Genomic DNA, 13,246 nt, shown 5'->3' on the forward strand with positions numbered 1-13,246 from the left:
AAACATCTGGATCATCTTCAGTAATGCTTACCTTTTGGATTAGTCATCCATTTCTATTAATCATGCCTTTTCAATAATGTCAAAGATTCACCCTTACTTTTTTATTCCCACAGCTAAACGCAGTTAAGAGCCTTCCTACATTCCCTGTGGATATTTTCTGTAGTTTCCTTACCAGTTGATTAACTTTCCTTTCCTTTTCTTTTCAGGATGTTATCCAAGGCCACCCATATTAAAATGTAGCCTTTTGAGTCCCAGCTCAGAACTGCTGAACTAAAATTTGTATTTGGCAAGCTGCCCAAGCAGTGATCCTGGCATTTCGTGATGCTCAGTAATTCAAATCCTCTGTCCCAGCTTGGCCCATCTACTGCTATTGAGGATGACCTTCACAAAGCGTCAACAACCTTCTCGGTGCCTACAGAATAGACTTTCTCTTAGGCAGATAACTAGGAGTGAGAGATGACTAGATGGTACATTTTTTTTTTTAACTTTATGAGACACTGTTGAACTGTTTTCCAAAATGTGCAAATAACTGTGTACCCATTAGTGTTACACAAAAGCTCCAATTGTTCCATAACCTCCCCAACTCTCCTTACACTCAAGCTTTTTGATCTTAGCTTTTCTAGCAGGTGGTTAGTGGTATCTCATGTAGGTTTATACTTGTATTTCTCTAATAACAAATGTTATGAAGTAAGCATCTTTTCATGTGCTTACTTGCCAATCATCTTCTTTGGCGAAATGTCTTTTCAATTCTTTTGCTTTTAACTGAGTGGCTTGTTTTATTATTAAGTTGTAAGGATATTTTATTTATTATGATACAGATCCTTTGTCAAATACATATTTTACAAATATTTTCTCCCAGTTAATGACTTGTCTTTTCATTTTCTTAATAGTTTCTTCTGAATAGTGCCTTCTGAAAATCGCAATGAAAGTTTTAAATTTTGATAACCCTAACCCTAACCCTAACCCTAACCCTTTTCTTTTTGAGGGATATATTCTCTGGATATGAAAGTATAACTTTTCTATGTATGTCAGTACTCTGAAGATGTTACTCCGCTGTCTTCTGGTTTGCGTAGTGTCTAGTATGAAATCCGTTATAATTCTCATCTGTGTTCCTTTGCACGTAATGTGTCTGTTTTTCTTCTTTTCTTCTTTCCTGGTTGTTTCACAATTTTCTTTTTAAATCTTAGTTTCTTAGCAATTTAATAATAATGTATTTGTGTGTGTGTGTGTGTGTGTGTGTGTGTGTGTGTGTGTAATATTTATTCTCCTGGAGTACTTTTTGTTCCATGGATCTGTAGTTTCATTGTTTCACAAAAGTCTAGTCATCGTTTCTGCAGATATTTCTCTTTTCCCCTCTTCTTTTCTTCTGGCTCTAATTACATGTATAGGTTTCTTGGTATTTTTCTATAAGCCATTCATGTTCCAATTTATCTTTTTTATTTTTTTTCCTTTGGGCTTCATTTGAATGGTTTTTAATGTTGTCTTTGCAGGTTTACCATCTACTCTCCTGAAATGACCAATCGGCTAATTCCGTCCAGTAGATATTTTTATTTTGGAAATGATATTTAAGGGAACTTGTGATTCTTTGTAATTCTTTTTTTAATCTTTACTATTCCTTCTCCTCCTGTCCATCTTTATCTGCTAACTGTATCATATCTGTCACTGTGGGGGTGTTTCTAGTGCTTGATTTTTATTCTGGTTACGAGTAATATTTTCCTTCATAAATGGGTCATATTTGCTTCATAAATAGCATATGCTTCTCATATGCCAGGAATTTTGTATTTTACATTTCTGGTTGCTGGATTTTATTGTATTCCTTTAAATAATGTTGGATTTTGTTCTGGTCTGAAGTTAAGCTACTTGGAATCAGCAAGATCCTTTTGACTCTTATTTTGAAGCCTTGTTAAAATAGATAAAGATCAGCCTTTAATCTAGGACTAATTTTACCCCAAAACAAGGGCCACAGCCTCCTGAGGGCTCTGCAGAATGTTTTACATATTACAAGTCTTCTCTGCTGGTGGGAAGATAAGCTATTCTCAGTTCTGTTTGACCAGCAGAAATTGTTTTGTCTGCTTATTTCTGGTGTTTATTTCCTTGGATTTGGCTCACTTATTCTTATGCATATGAACATCAGTACTCAGGTCAAGATTTGAAAGTATCCACCCATTTATAGATCCTGAAGGCTCTTTTTTATGGGAAGCTCTCTCCTTTCTAGTACTGTGAACTCTAGTCATCTTGGTGTTCCCAAACTCCAATCTTCTGGACCTGGGGAGTTACTGAATGGCTTCTGCTCCTGTGCTACGTCCTGGGAACAGCCTCCAGGAAGTAAGCTAGATAATCATAAGAATCACGTAATTTGTTACCTTCTTGTTCTGCCTATTTTCCAATGCCTAAAATTAATAATTTTAGATTTTTTGTTCAATTTTGTTTTTCAGGGTGGGAGGATCCATGTTACTCCTTCATGGGCAGAAACAGAAGTTCTAATTTCATGTGTTTTATGTACAAGTCTTAATTTAAAAATTATTTCACTCTCATCTTTGTTTTCTCTATTATTTATGATTCTAATGAACACGAGTTCTGTTTTTTTATGTATTACTTATTCCATCAATTAAATATTTACCATAGGAGGAAGAGTATGAAAAAAAACAAAAAAAGAAATTTAAGTTCCATCCTGAAGTCTCATCTTCATTTATACCACTAGTTTACTCAAATTCCCTAATATACATTTATATATACACACACACACATATGTATGTATACATACACTTTACCAACTATACAAAAAAAAAAACAATTAAAATTATCTACTCATTAAGTCTTCTGTTCATTTTGGGATTGAGATAAACCCAGGAGTAATTAAAGTGAGTAAACAAATAGAAATGACTTCTCAGTACCTAAGTAATCAACATAATCAATATTCTTCTGTTTGTTATGTGTATTTTCAATTTCTTAGCATACCAACTTCCTGCTATCTTTATTAAGGAAAACAGATCATGTAAGAAAATCTTAAGTTTTAGAATGAAGAGAATGGTTTGTATACTATTAAAGTTGAAAGGATACTAGGAATTGAAAAGTATCAGGTTTTGTCAAATATATTGTGAGCATAGTCTCTAATATGTGTGACAAAATCCTTTCATTGTTGTTTACCATTTTGCAATTGTAATATTGTGAAACACCTTATTCTTTTAAATTTTTACCTTAAAAATTAAGGACCATGTCTATGTAGCATTTGTCTTATACCATCAAGTACGATATCACACACAAGTAGGTGCTCAGGATTGCTTTTTGATGAGCAGGATAATAATGACTAAATGAGGTCTATTAATCTCTGTGGAATGAAAAATGCAATGGGTATTTGAAGCTAATGTTACACATATATCTGAGCTATGAGAGATATATCTATACACTGCTTACATTTAGTCCCTTATGTTTTCAGTTTGTATTTTTTCATTATTTCTCTCTCTCCCTCTCCATAGTATTGTATACTTTTAGTTTAGGGAAAAGGAAAATGCATTTTTATCCCACTCAATTATTAACCTTTCATATCTTATGTTAAAAATTTGGCCCATGCTTTGTATGTTGGAATTATTTGTATAAACTTAGAGTTCGCATTTGTTATGACCCCATATCATAAGATGAAATAATTTCTTTAATATTTTCATAAACTAATATGTAGCAAACAAGCCCAGTTTTCCATTAAAAGATAAACTAAGAATTAAAATATTAGAACAATTTGAGTTCATGCACATTAGGACATAAAACAAAATTCACTCTTGTGATGTTTCAATCATGTCCTTCCCACCGCCACCCCCAGCTCCCTATTTTTTCTTTTAGTTCTATATACAGTGTCTATCTTAGCATTCATGGAACATTTGACCATATACTGTAGTGGTGAAGCTCACAGACTCTAGAGCCAGAGTTACCAGATGGGCAATTTTTGCTTCATTATCTATATTTCTGTAACTTAGTTTCCCCTACTGTATAACATGAGGATATTAAAAGTTCCCACTTCACAGGATTAGGATGATTAGATGTTGAAAATTATAGTACCCACCTCACAGACTCATAAGAATTTAAGACCTTATAATAGTACTTCACAGTTCGTAAGGTGCCAATACATGCTAGTGATAATTGTCATCATCATTAGCATCATAACCATTACCATTAAGGACCTTGACCCTTTGGGGAGAACAGGCCTGTGTGTTATTCCCCCAATGTCATGGACAGTGCCTGGCAAATAGTATAAATTCAATAAATATTTTACTTTTATAAATTGTTTTTGTTGTTATTGTTGTTTCTTCTACTAATAGACATTTAGCAGAACAGAATTTTCCTCTAAGGCTTAAGTCCTATGGCTTGGTTATCAGTAGCAACAGAGATAATATAAATTGCCTTTGGATCTACAATTATTGCCTGCTCTGAGACTCTCTGAATATGACCCATTAGCAAGTTAGACTTTTCTATTGCCCTATACTTTCCCCCTAGATTCTGAGTATATATTGAATGGATAATGCATCCATTGCCATCATCTCCAGAGCAACAGTTAACCTAAAAAGAGAGATGCCATCTTATTACAGGATAATTGAATGCCTCCCTCCCCAGTACCCATGAGCTTCCCTCAGCCTTTTCTAGTCTCCTCAGTCTACACAGTGAATTCTTCCCTGTTTGGCTGCTCAGAGGCTATATAAGAACTTCGAAGTTCTCTGATAAATACAAACATAGGCAATTCTTATTACGTATTTAATATCTTATGTGAATGAGTTCCTAAAAAAATAACTCAAGCACTTATTTTCTAAACATCCCAGTTCAGATTTTATAAAAGAAGGAACTATCAATGAAGAAAGAATTTTTATTCTCTAATGTGCAAGATCCTGATCTTAAAAACAAAATGTTTTAAGCTAAATTTTACTAATATTAAATTGTACTAAAGTTTAAGGTAGCACTAGAACTATTTACCTTTTATGCTAAATTTATGGATCATGCTTTATTTTAAACCATGAGCTACTACCTATGTTCATAGACTATGCAAAACTCTTACTTTAGATAATTCTTTTGACATTCCAGGCATGCCTTGCAAACTCAACTTAAAAAATATCCTCCCGATTTCAAGAGCTGACAGATTTATTAGTAGACGAAGCCTGTCTACTCAGTAGAAAGACAGAGGGGAACAAGTTGGAGCAATGCTGAATTAAAGAAGGAGAACATACGCACTCTGTCCCCCAACTCGAATCACTGCAGCAAGTCGTAAATGATGTATGAAATGACAAGTTCCTGCCCAATGCACAGGAAGAATATAAATACTGCTCTGTGATCACTGCAGTGATCTGCTATTTGCTAACATTTTCTGCTTAGGTGAATCAGAAAACCTCACCTCATCTACAAATCTGAAAAAGAAATGCACCCAAATGAAATCATATTCTTGTGTGAAACACTCTTCTTTTTTTCCTTTTTCCCGGCTATAACATATCGATTGACCATTACACATACTTATGGACTACTTATTAGAATACTTAAGGGCTGCTGAGGAGTTCATCTAATTTTTTTTTAAATTTTAAAAAAGGAAGTGTCAAAAATACATATATTACATAGAAGATACCAGAAAGCTTTCATTCTAGAGTCAACCAGACCCGAATGTGAATCCTGGTTTTGTCTGAATCCTGGGTTTGACGCTAGCTGCATGATTTTCCACATTTTTAAAAAACTTTTCTTAGCTTCAATCTTTTCCTTTGTGAAATGCAAGCAATATATACCCACCAATCAAAGATTAAACGAAATAACATCAATCAAATCAGTCATGAATTCCCTAGCGTAATATTTGACAAATGTCGGTACCTGTAATTTTGGGTTAATTTTTTCCTCCCTTGTTATGATGGAGGCAGCTGTTCTTTGTGAAATGAATGTTGCATTTTGAACTAGAGTTCTTGGATTTTGATTTTTCACTTTTTAATTCATTAGGCAATTCACTTGATCTTTCTTTCTAAATAGATATTAGTTTATTTTTAATAAAAATAAATTAGTTAGATCCTATGAGAAAAACATGGGATGCTATACATTTTAAACTACCATGGTAAATAAGCTTAAGGTGTTATTAATTATAACAGCATATCTGAATCAAAAGTATATACATAGATAGCATTCAGATTTCTATGAATCTGTTCTTCAGGGATGTGAAGAGGTACGCTGTTATTTTATTTTGAAAGGACACCGCGAGAATTTTCTTTGGTCAGTTTCCTCAAGGGCATATTAACTGGAAGTATCTCATAATAAATTACAAGGTGTCCTCAGAATGCAGAGGCTAAGGATGAGGGTACTGTAATTGGACTCTAGGACATCTGGTTTTACATTAAAATCAAGCTGCGATTGGTCTTTTTCTATCTTATTCTCTCTGAATTATTCAGCTGCCTTAATTAGGGGTGGAAGTTGATGTTGAGTATCTACGACAAGTCAAACTGTCCTTCCTTTCTGCATGTAAGGTGCAAGTCACCTTTGGAAAAAATTAAGGCTTAGGTACTGCTACATTTCAAATAATAACTAATACTTTTGGAGAATTATAGAACCTCTCCCAGTAGATAGTGTTGAAAGCAAACTCAGGCAGAAGAATGACCTCATGACACTGATAAGAATCCACATCAAAGTTCTGCTTTCAAATGAAGTGACACTCCTATTTAGATGGATAGCTTCATATGCATAAAAATTAGGTGATCACCAGAGGAAAATGAAGTAATTCCCAAAATCTAATTTAATTCATTTTATATGACCATGAACCAAAAAAAAAAAAAAAAGAAGGATATCAAGGAAAAGAAAAAGATATATACTAACCAATAACAGGTTTCTTTTCCTACTAGGAACAAACAAACAAACAAAACAACACAACCAAAAAAAAAAAAAAAAAACCCTTAGTACTCAGTAAGTTTTGAATAGAGAGCGAGGCCAATTCATTTTGATCCTGTGGCAATACTTTGAAGCTTACTTTTTAACTCAGTCTACTTTACATTTCCAGGTGCCATGAAAGGCAATGTATGCAGAAAGCAGAACCAGTGGGAATTGGGGTGTTTCATTTTCCCCACTGTAGGGATGATTTGGATCTTACTTTTTCTGAAAGCATCTTTAAAGAATTCTTCAAGCTGTCTGGAGAATGCTGGCTCGCAGAATTAAGCAGTAGGTCTGCATGGGTTGCTATCAGAGGTTGTAGCTGATTGATGTTGCTGAGAACTTCTTTTGCTTTGGCTGTGTTTTCAGGTGAATAGTAAATAAACTGGTACCCAGTACTGAAAAGACAAAGATAAAGGCAAGTTATACATGAAGCAGAAAGAATTTATAGCCCTTAATATCAGCTGGCAAATGATAAACATAACTCCAAATATCATCAGTTCCTATTGAACAGTTAAAAACTGTTCCAAAATATTTTTACCATGGCCTAAGAATTTTTTAAGTAAGACCAAGATATTTTTTAAGACTGGGTAAAATAAATCTAGTCCTTTTTCAACCACTAGGAATATTCTTTATGATTGCATAGGTCAAGTATTAGTATTTAAAACAAATTCGTATTGATTACTAATGAACTTGAGGTCCACGGTATGGAGGTAAAAGTTTGAGCCTTATATTCAGGGGAATCCGAATATAAATCCTGGCTCTGGCACTCACTCGCTGGGTGGCCTTGGGCAGCCTTCTGCTTCCTTTATGAGGAAGCTGAGTATAATTATCTAAATCATTCGAAGAGGTGGGTAAGGCCGGTGATTATTTATGTACGGTGCCTAAAAGAGTGCTTGACATAGAGCAAGCATTCAATAACTACTACCTAAATTTCCCCTCATGATACTTGGGGCAAAGGGAGTAAATTTTAATAGCTGAGAAATGGGGAGAAAAGAAATTAATGTCAAGTGGACATATATAGAAAATTTTATTGGTGAGAAAAAGGACTTTTACAGCAGGAAAATTCCATTATGCTATTTTATCACCAGCCTCTTTATTCCTTGTGGTTTTTCATTTAACTTGTAAAAAACCTCAAATGGATTACTAGTTAGAATCACTGACTTTTATAATGATCATCTCGGAATTGGTTAAGCACGTGATGAGAGTAAATATTCCACGGAACGAAGGACTCTTTGGGCAGTTTCATAAGGAGAGAAAAAGGAGGCATTCTGGCAGGGGAAGGAATTAGACAGAAAATCGCCAGCCATAGGGAGAGAAAGAGAGGTCCTGTTCGGTACATTCGCAGGGCTGGTGCAAAGCTTGCCTACTACCCCCACCTCCCACCACCAAAGCACTTGTCATAATAACTTGCAACCTCCATTGAGTATTTTTTGAATATTTTCTATTTACCAGCTTGATTATTAAAATTCCCATCATTCCATTTCTTATTTTCAAACAATAGAATTCAATAAGAAAAATTAACATCTGGGAAGCTCCTCTCCTCCTTCCTTTATCTAATGAAAATATCAGTTTCTTCAGGGAGACAATATTTTTTTGCAAACATATAATATTCCTATTATGTTATTCAATTGTCTTTTGCTCAGTGATTAAAAGAAATGTCCTTGGTTGCCTGGACTCTTCATAAGACTGGACAAGAAGTTGATGCGGCGAACGGGTTTGTAAAGAAACACGTTGTTAGTCTGCGACACTTAGGAGAATCTGCTCTGTTTTGTAGTGTAGACGTAAATGTCAGAAGCTGGAGTTTAAAAATAGAATGTACCTTAACTACGTATTATATATTTTAATGCAAACTAAAGTAAATGACAAATAACGATGGTGAGGGGAGAAAGGAAACAGCAGTCCTTGTCACTTAGCTACGTTACTTTCTGGCTCTTCTAATCTTACGCAAGAGTGTGTTAAGGCCTTTAACGAAAATCATGAGCTGGGATGTCCCCCTCTTCGTCTGTACTCAGACTGGGTACAAAGTTCAGTCCACCACGGTCTTTGTAAGTCGAGCACCCCTGTGTTATTTTCGCAAGGAAAATTATTAAAGGTCCTGGTGCCAGGGTGGGGACAATGCTCGATGCCCGCGGTTCTGACCGCAGAGGGGACTTACTACAGACCTGACCCAGAACGCAGTGTGCAGCAGCTGCTCCGTGACCCCTCCCCACTGATCTGTTCTTCTGTCGCTATAATTTGCTTCCTGGTGTCTCCTTATGGGTAGTGACAGGCCTCTCACGGCTTAGCTCTTGCAAAGATGCGCGGTCTCCCATCTTTCTCTTCACGCGCCTGTCCTCTTTCTGAGTCCGTCGTTGTCGGCCTCTCACTCACTCCCTCGCTCCCGGGCATCCTTTCGGACTCCTGCCACCACCGCCTTCCTCCTTTTATCACGCTTTCTTGGCAGCTCACTGTTACTTTATTCCCGAACATTATCTACTTTCATTATTTTTTATACATATTTCTTACTCTGCAAATTCCTTTAGAGTCTCCTCTCCATTTGAGCCTAACACACACATTTTTAAGATATATTTCTCACACATTCCTAGCTCAGCAGTGCTGAAATTTTAGCAGGCATAAGATTCACTTGGAGTGAGGACAGTCCCTGGGTGTGTGTTTAAAAAATGCAGATTCCCTGGCAACGCGAGATGGTTCTGCTTCAGTAGACAGTAGCATCTGAAGCCAGCACCTCAGGACATCCCGAGAGCAGAGCAGTTTCAGAGACTCCTGCCGTCATTATTTGACTGTGGTCCCTTTTAAACCTTTGATAATGCTACACAACGGCTCTGATAACATTTCAGTATTATTCTAAGTTCCTTATTCCTAATTTGTTCTAATTTTCATAAACTTTTTACAAGGCTACGTTTGTACTCCACCTTTATATTCTGCACGAGATGCCCTGATTCCCTCCTCATTATCACCTCCCATCTCCATCGTCCTTTCATCTTTTCCCTCCCAATATACTCCCTAGCCTCTTCCTGTCCTCCCCCCAATGCATTCTTCAATCACCATCGTGGGACAGAACCATAACTCCTGTCCCTGGCTCCTAAGTCACTCTCCGTTGGAACAGGGTTATACAGCAAGCGTGGCTTCTCCTGATTAAGTCTTTTAACAATGAGCAGTGAGGCTGAAAGATTCATTTTCTACAATAAAAGCCAATGTTGGTGTCCAGGATGACAGACTATGGCATGGAAAAAAAATACCACCACCACAAAATAATTTTAAGTATACATATATTTCATCTACCTGTTCAGTGTCTTACTCTTTAAACATGTCACATATTTCAACAGTTATAGCTTCTTAAACAGGAAGTTATGAGTATAATTTAATTATCAAGATAAAAAGAATATAGCTAAACTCTATTTTATAGTGGTCTCAAATTTAAATTAAATCCAAACACTCGAATTACCTATTAATCAGACAAAACCAGTCGAAGGACAAAATATTTGCTTGGACAAAAAATACTTAATAGGATACAAATAACAGAGTAAATCATAGATGATAAAAATTGAAATCGGTTTCATAATAGTTTTCTATTGATGAAACAATTAAAGTGTATATGTGTACATATATACATTTTAATTTAATTTATATGTATTTAAATCCTTTAATATCAACTAATTAGAACACACACACACACACACACACACCCGAACTCCTATGTGCATGTGTGTACACTGTCAATGGGTCGCCATATTTCGGAGATATACATAAAAATACAGCTCAAGGTGAAATAATATTCATACTCATCTACCTTATTTGCTACCAAAATATAATTAAAACAATGATTGTGTGTTCTCGAGTGCATACGCCACTTCAGTTGCTTTTCGCTGGTGCCCTGTTTCCCATTCTCTGGTGCTGGCTTGCTCCAAGTCCTTGGAACTCAAATCTACATGTCCTTTCCAAATAATCTCATTCACTCTTATAGCTTAAATATCTCAATTGTGCTAACAATCCCCAAATTCACATCTCTAGCCTAGACCTTTTCCCTGAAATCCAATTAAAAACAAAAACTTTCCTCTTCACAGCTCCAACTTCTCAGGCCCCCAGCTGAGCTGCTGGTCTGCTCCTCATTCTCAGCCACCAGCTCCTGCACTGTCCCCCAGCCTGGTTCACAACCTGTCCACTCGATGTGGTGTCTTTTCTCCAGTTTTTCGGAAGCTTCTGCTTTTTCTTTCGAAGTACGTGCAGAATCCAATCACTTATTTCCACACTTACTGCATCCACCATCATCTTCTACCCCCGCGAATATTGCAATAGCCTACAAACTGGTCTCCCTGTGTCTGTCCTTACTCTACGGCATTGAAATCCAGGAGGCAGTAAAGGAAGAAATATAAAGCAGTTATTCCTCAGCTTCCGGTCCACATCCTGAATTCTAGGGATCGCTCTGCCACTTAGATGCGCCTTTCTACCCCCATGCCACCGCTGCCTCCACTCCTAGACCCATTTACTCAGCCACGCTACCACTTCGGTAAATGGAGTAAAAAATAAAAATGTAGATGAGAGATAATGAACAGGAAAGGATGAGAGAGAAGGAAAAGACAGGCGTGGAGGAGCGTGGGCAGAGAATGAGCACAGAAAAAAATGTTTAAGTGACGTGTGTCTGCTCCTGTGGCAGAACTAAATCTCCGGAGAAAAACTGAAGGGCTACATCAGTTATTTATTCTTTTTCCTAACTCATCATGCACTGCTCATAAAAGAGAGAGAGAGAAAGAGAGAGAGAGAGAGAGATGCCTTGAATTCAGAGAGAGGGACAGACATGCTCTCAGTTCTAAGAAAACTATGTGGTTGATAAATGAAAATTTACACCTTAGTGCACTTGAGTATACCCTTCTGGCTTCATGGAGTTTAACAATGTGCTTCATGAAACTGTAGAAGGTAAAAAAAGAAAAACCTCTCTGCTTGTCCCCATGCTTCCTTTCCATTTTGTGGCTTAGAAAAAAAAACTAGAAGGAAAGCAGTATTCATTTTGTTTACCTCCTACGAAATTCATTTATATAATTAAATGAGTTACATCATCTAAACTTAAACTGATATTTATCTTTGAAACCTCTCTTGTTAAAAATATATTAGTTTTATGTTAATGTTAGAATCAGCGTTTTGAACAAGGCTTGATTCTGCCATTTACTAGCTCTGTGGCCAGTGATGTCAATTAAGAGGGGGAAAAAAACCCCTAAAATTCATTTTGGTTCAACTTGCCTTCAAAGGAAATTTATTCTTCGACTCTCCTACTTTTCAGTCTGCAAGCTCTTACCTGTAATTTCTTGACCATTAAGACCTCTTTTCTCTATATATCTTTACCTGAGCCCTATACCCGCTCTCATAAAAACTTCCCAGGCACCATTATATGACCTTTAAGCAAACAAAGTCCACGTGTTTTCACTTCCTTCCATGGCCTATTCTCGTTCATCCCTAAATCCACTTGCCCCAATTTCCTTTGCCAACTTCCGAGGGGCTGGTTGGTTTAGTTCTATCTCTCTCCCTTTGGCTTCTGGTATTTTCACGCTCACTCCTCTACGAAGGTGTGACGAAGTCAACATCCAAACCACGTCTTCCAATTTCTCCCATCTAAAAACTTTCTCAACTCCAACCTGGATTTTAAACATTCGAGTAGCTGATTAAACTACAGGGTAAGATAAGTTTCAACAGTCGAAACCCAAATATACTGCAAAGGCAAATGTTCCCTTGACTATGAATGGGCATGAGAGACTTTTATGGGGCGATGGAAATATCCTAAAATTGGATTGTGATGATGACTACACAGCTCTATAAATTTACTAAAAATCTTTGAATTGTACACTTAAAATAGGTCAGTTGTGTAGTATGCAAATTATACTACTTAAGCAGAGAGTACAATGGTTGCCAGGGGCTGGAGGAAGAAAAAGGGGAGACCTCAGTTAAGGGGTACAAAGTTTCAGTGACGCAGGAGGTGTAAGTCCTGGGGAATCTATGGTGGGCACGGTGACTACAGTTAACAGTACTGTATTTTATGCTTGAAAGTTACTAAGAGGGTAGATCTTAAGTGTTCTCACCACAGAAACAAAGGAAAAAAGAGAATGGTAACTACGGGAGATGATAGATAGGCTAATTATCTCAATTGGGTAATTATTTCACAAAGTATGAACATATCAAAACATCAAGTTATACGCCTTGAATATATAAAAATTTTATTTGTCGATTACACCTCGATAAGGCTGGGGAAAAACAAAAGCAAATGTTTTTAGCACATGATATTATAGTGATGATGAGTCTGGGATAAAAATACAGAAAAACGGAAGGCATTTTTAGGTTCATTTTAATTTTTGTCTCTGTTAAATCTGTTATTTTTTATGGAGGG

The 13,246-nt window shown here is 36.4% G+C and overlaps 1 protein-coding gene across 7 annotated transcripts in view; it reads right to left on the bottom strand.

Moving 5' to 3' along the window:
- The window catches only part of INPP4B (inositol polyphosphate-4-phosphatase type II B), a 553,469-nt gene that overhangs the window by 93,993 nt on the left and 446,230 nt on the right, over window positions 1-13,246 (bottom strand). For all 7 annotated transcript variants that reach the window (XM_036233518.1, XM_016123282.2, XM_036233519.1 and 4 more), the window contains one exon: window positions 7,091-7,268. In XM_036233518.1, the coding sequence (XP_036089411.1) occupies window positions 7,091-7,268 (178 nt within the window). The remainder of the gene's footprint in view (window positions 1-7,090; window positions 7,269-13,246) is intronic.

This window comes from Rousettus aegyptiacus, unplaced genomic scaffold (genome assembly GCF_014176215.1).
Source record: "Rousettus aegyptiacus isolate mRouAeg1 unplaced genomic scaffold, mRouAeg1.p scaffold_m13_p_16, whole genome shotgun sequence".
Classification (NCBI taxonomy): Eukaryota; Metazoa; Chordata; class Mammalia; order Chiroptera; family Pteropodidae; genus Rousettus; species Rousettus aegyptiacus.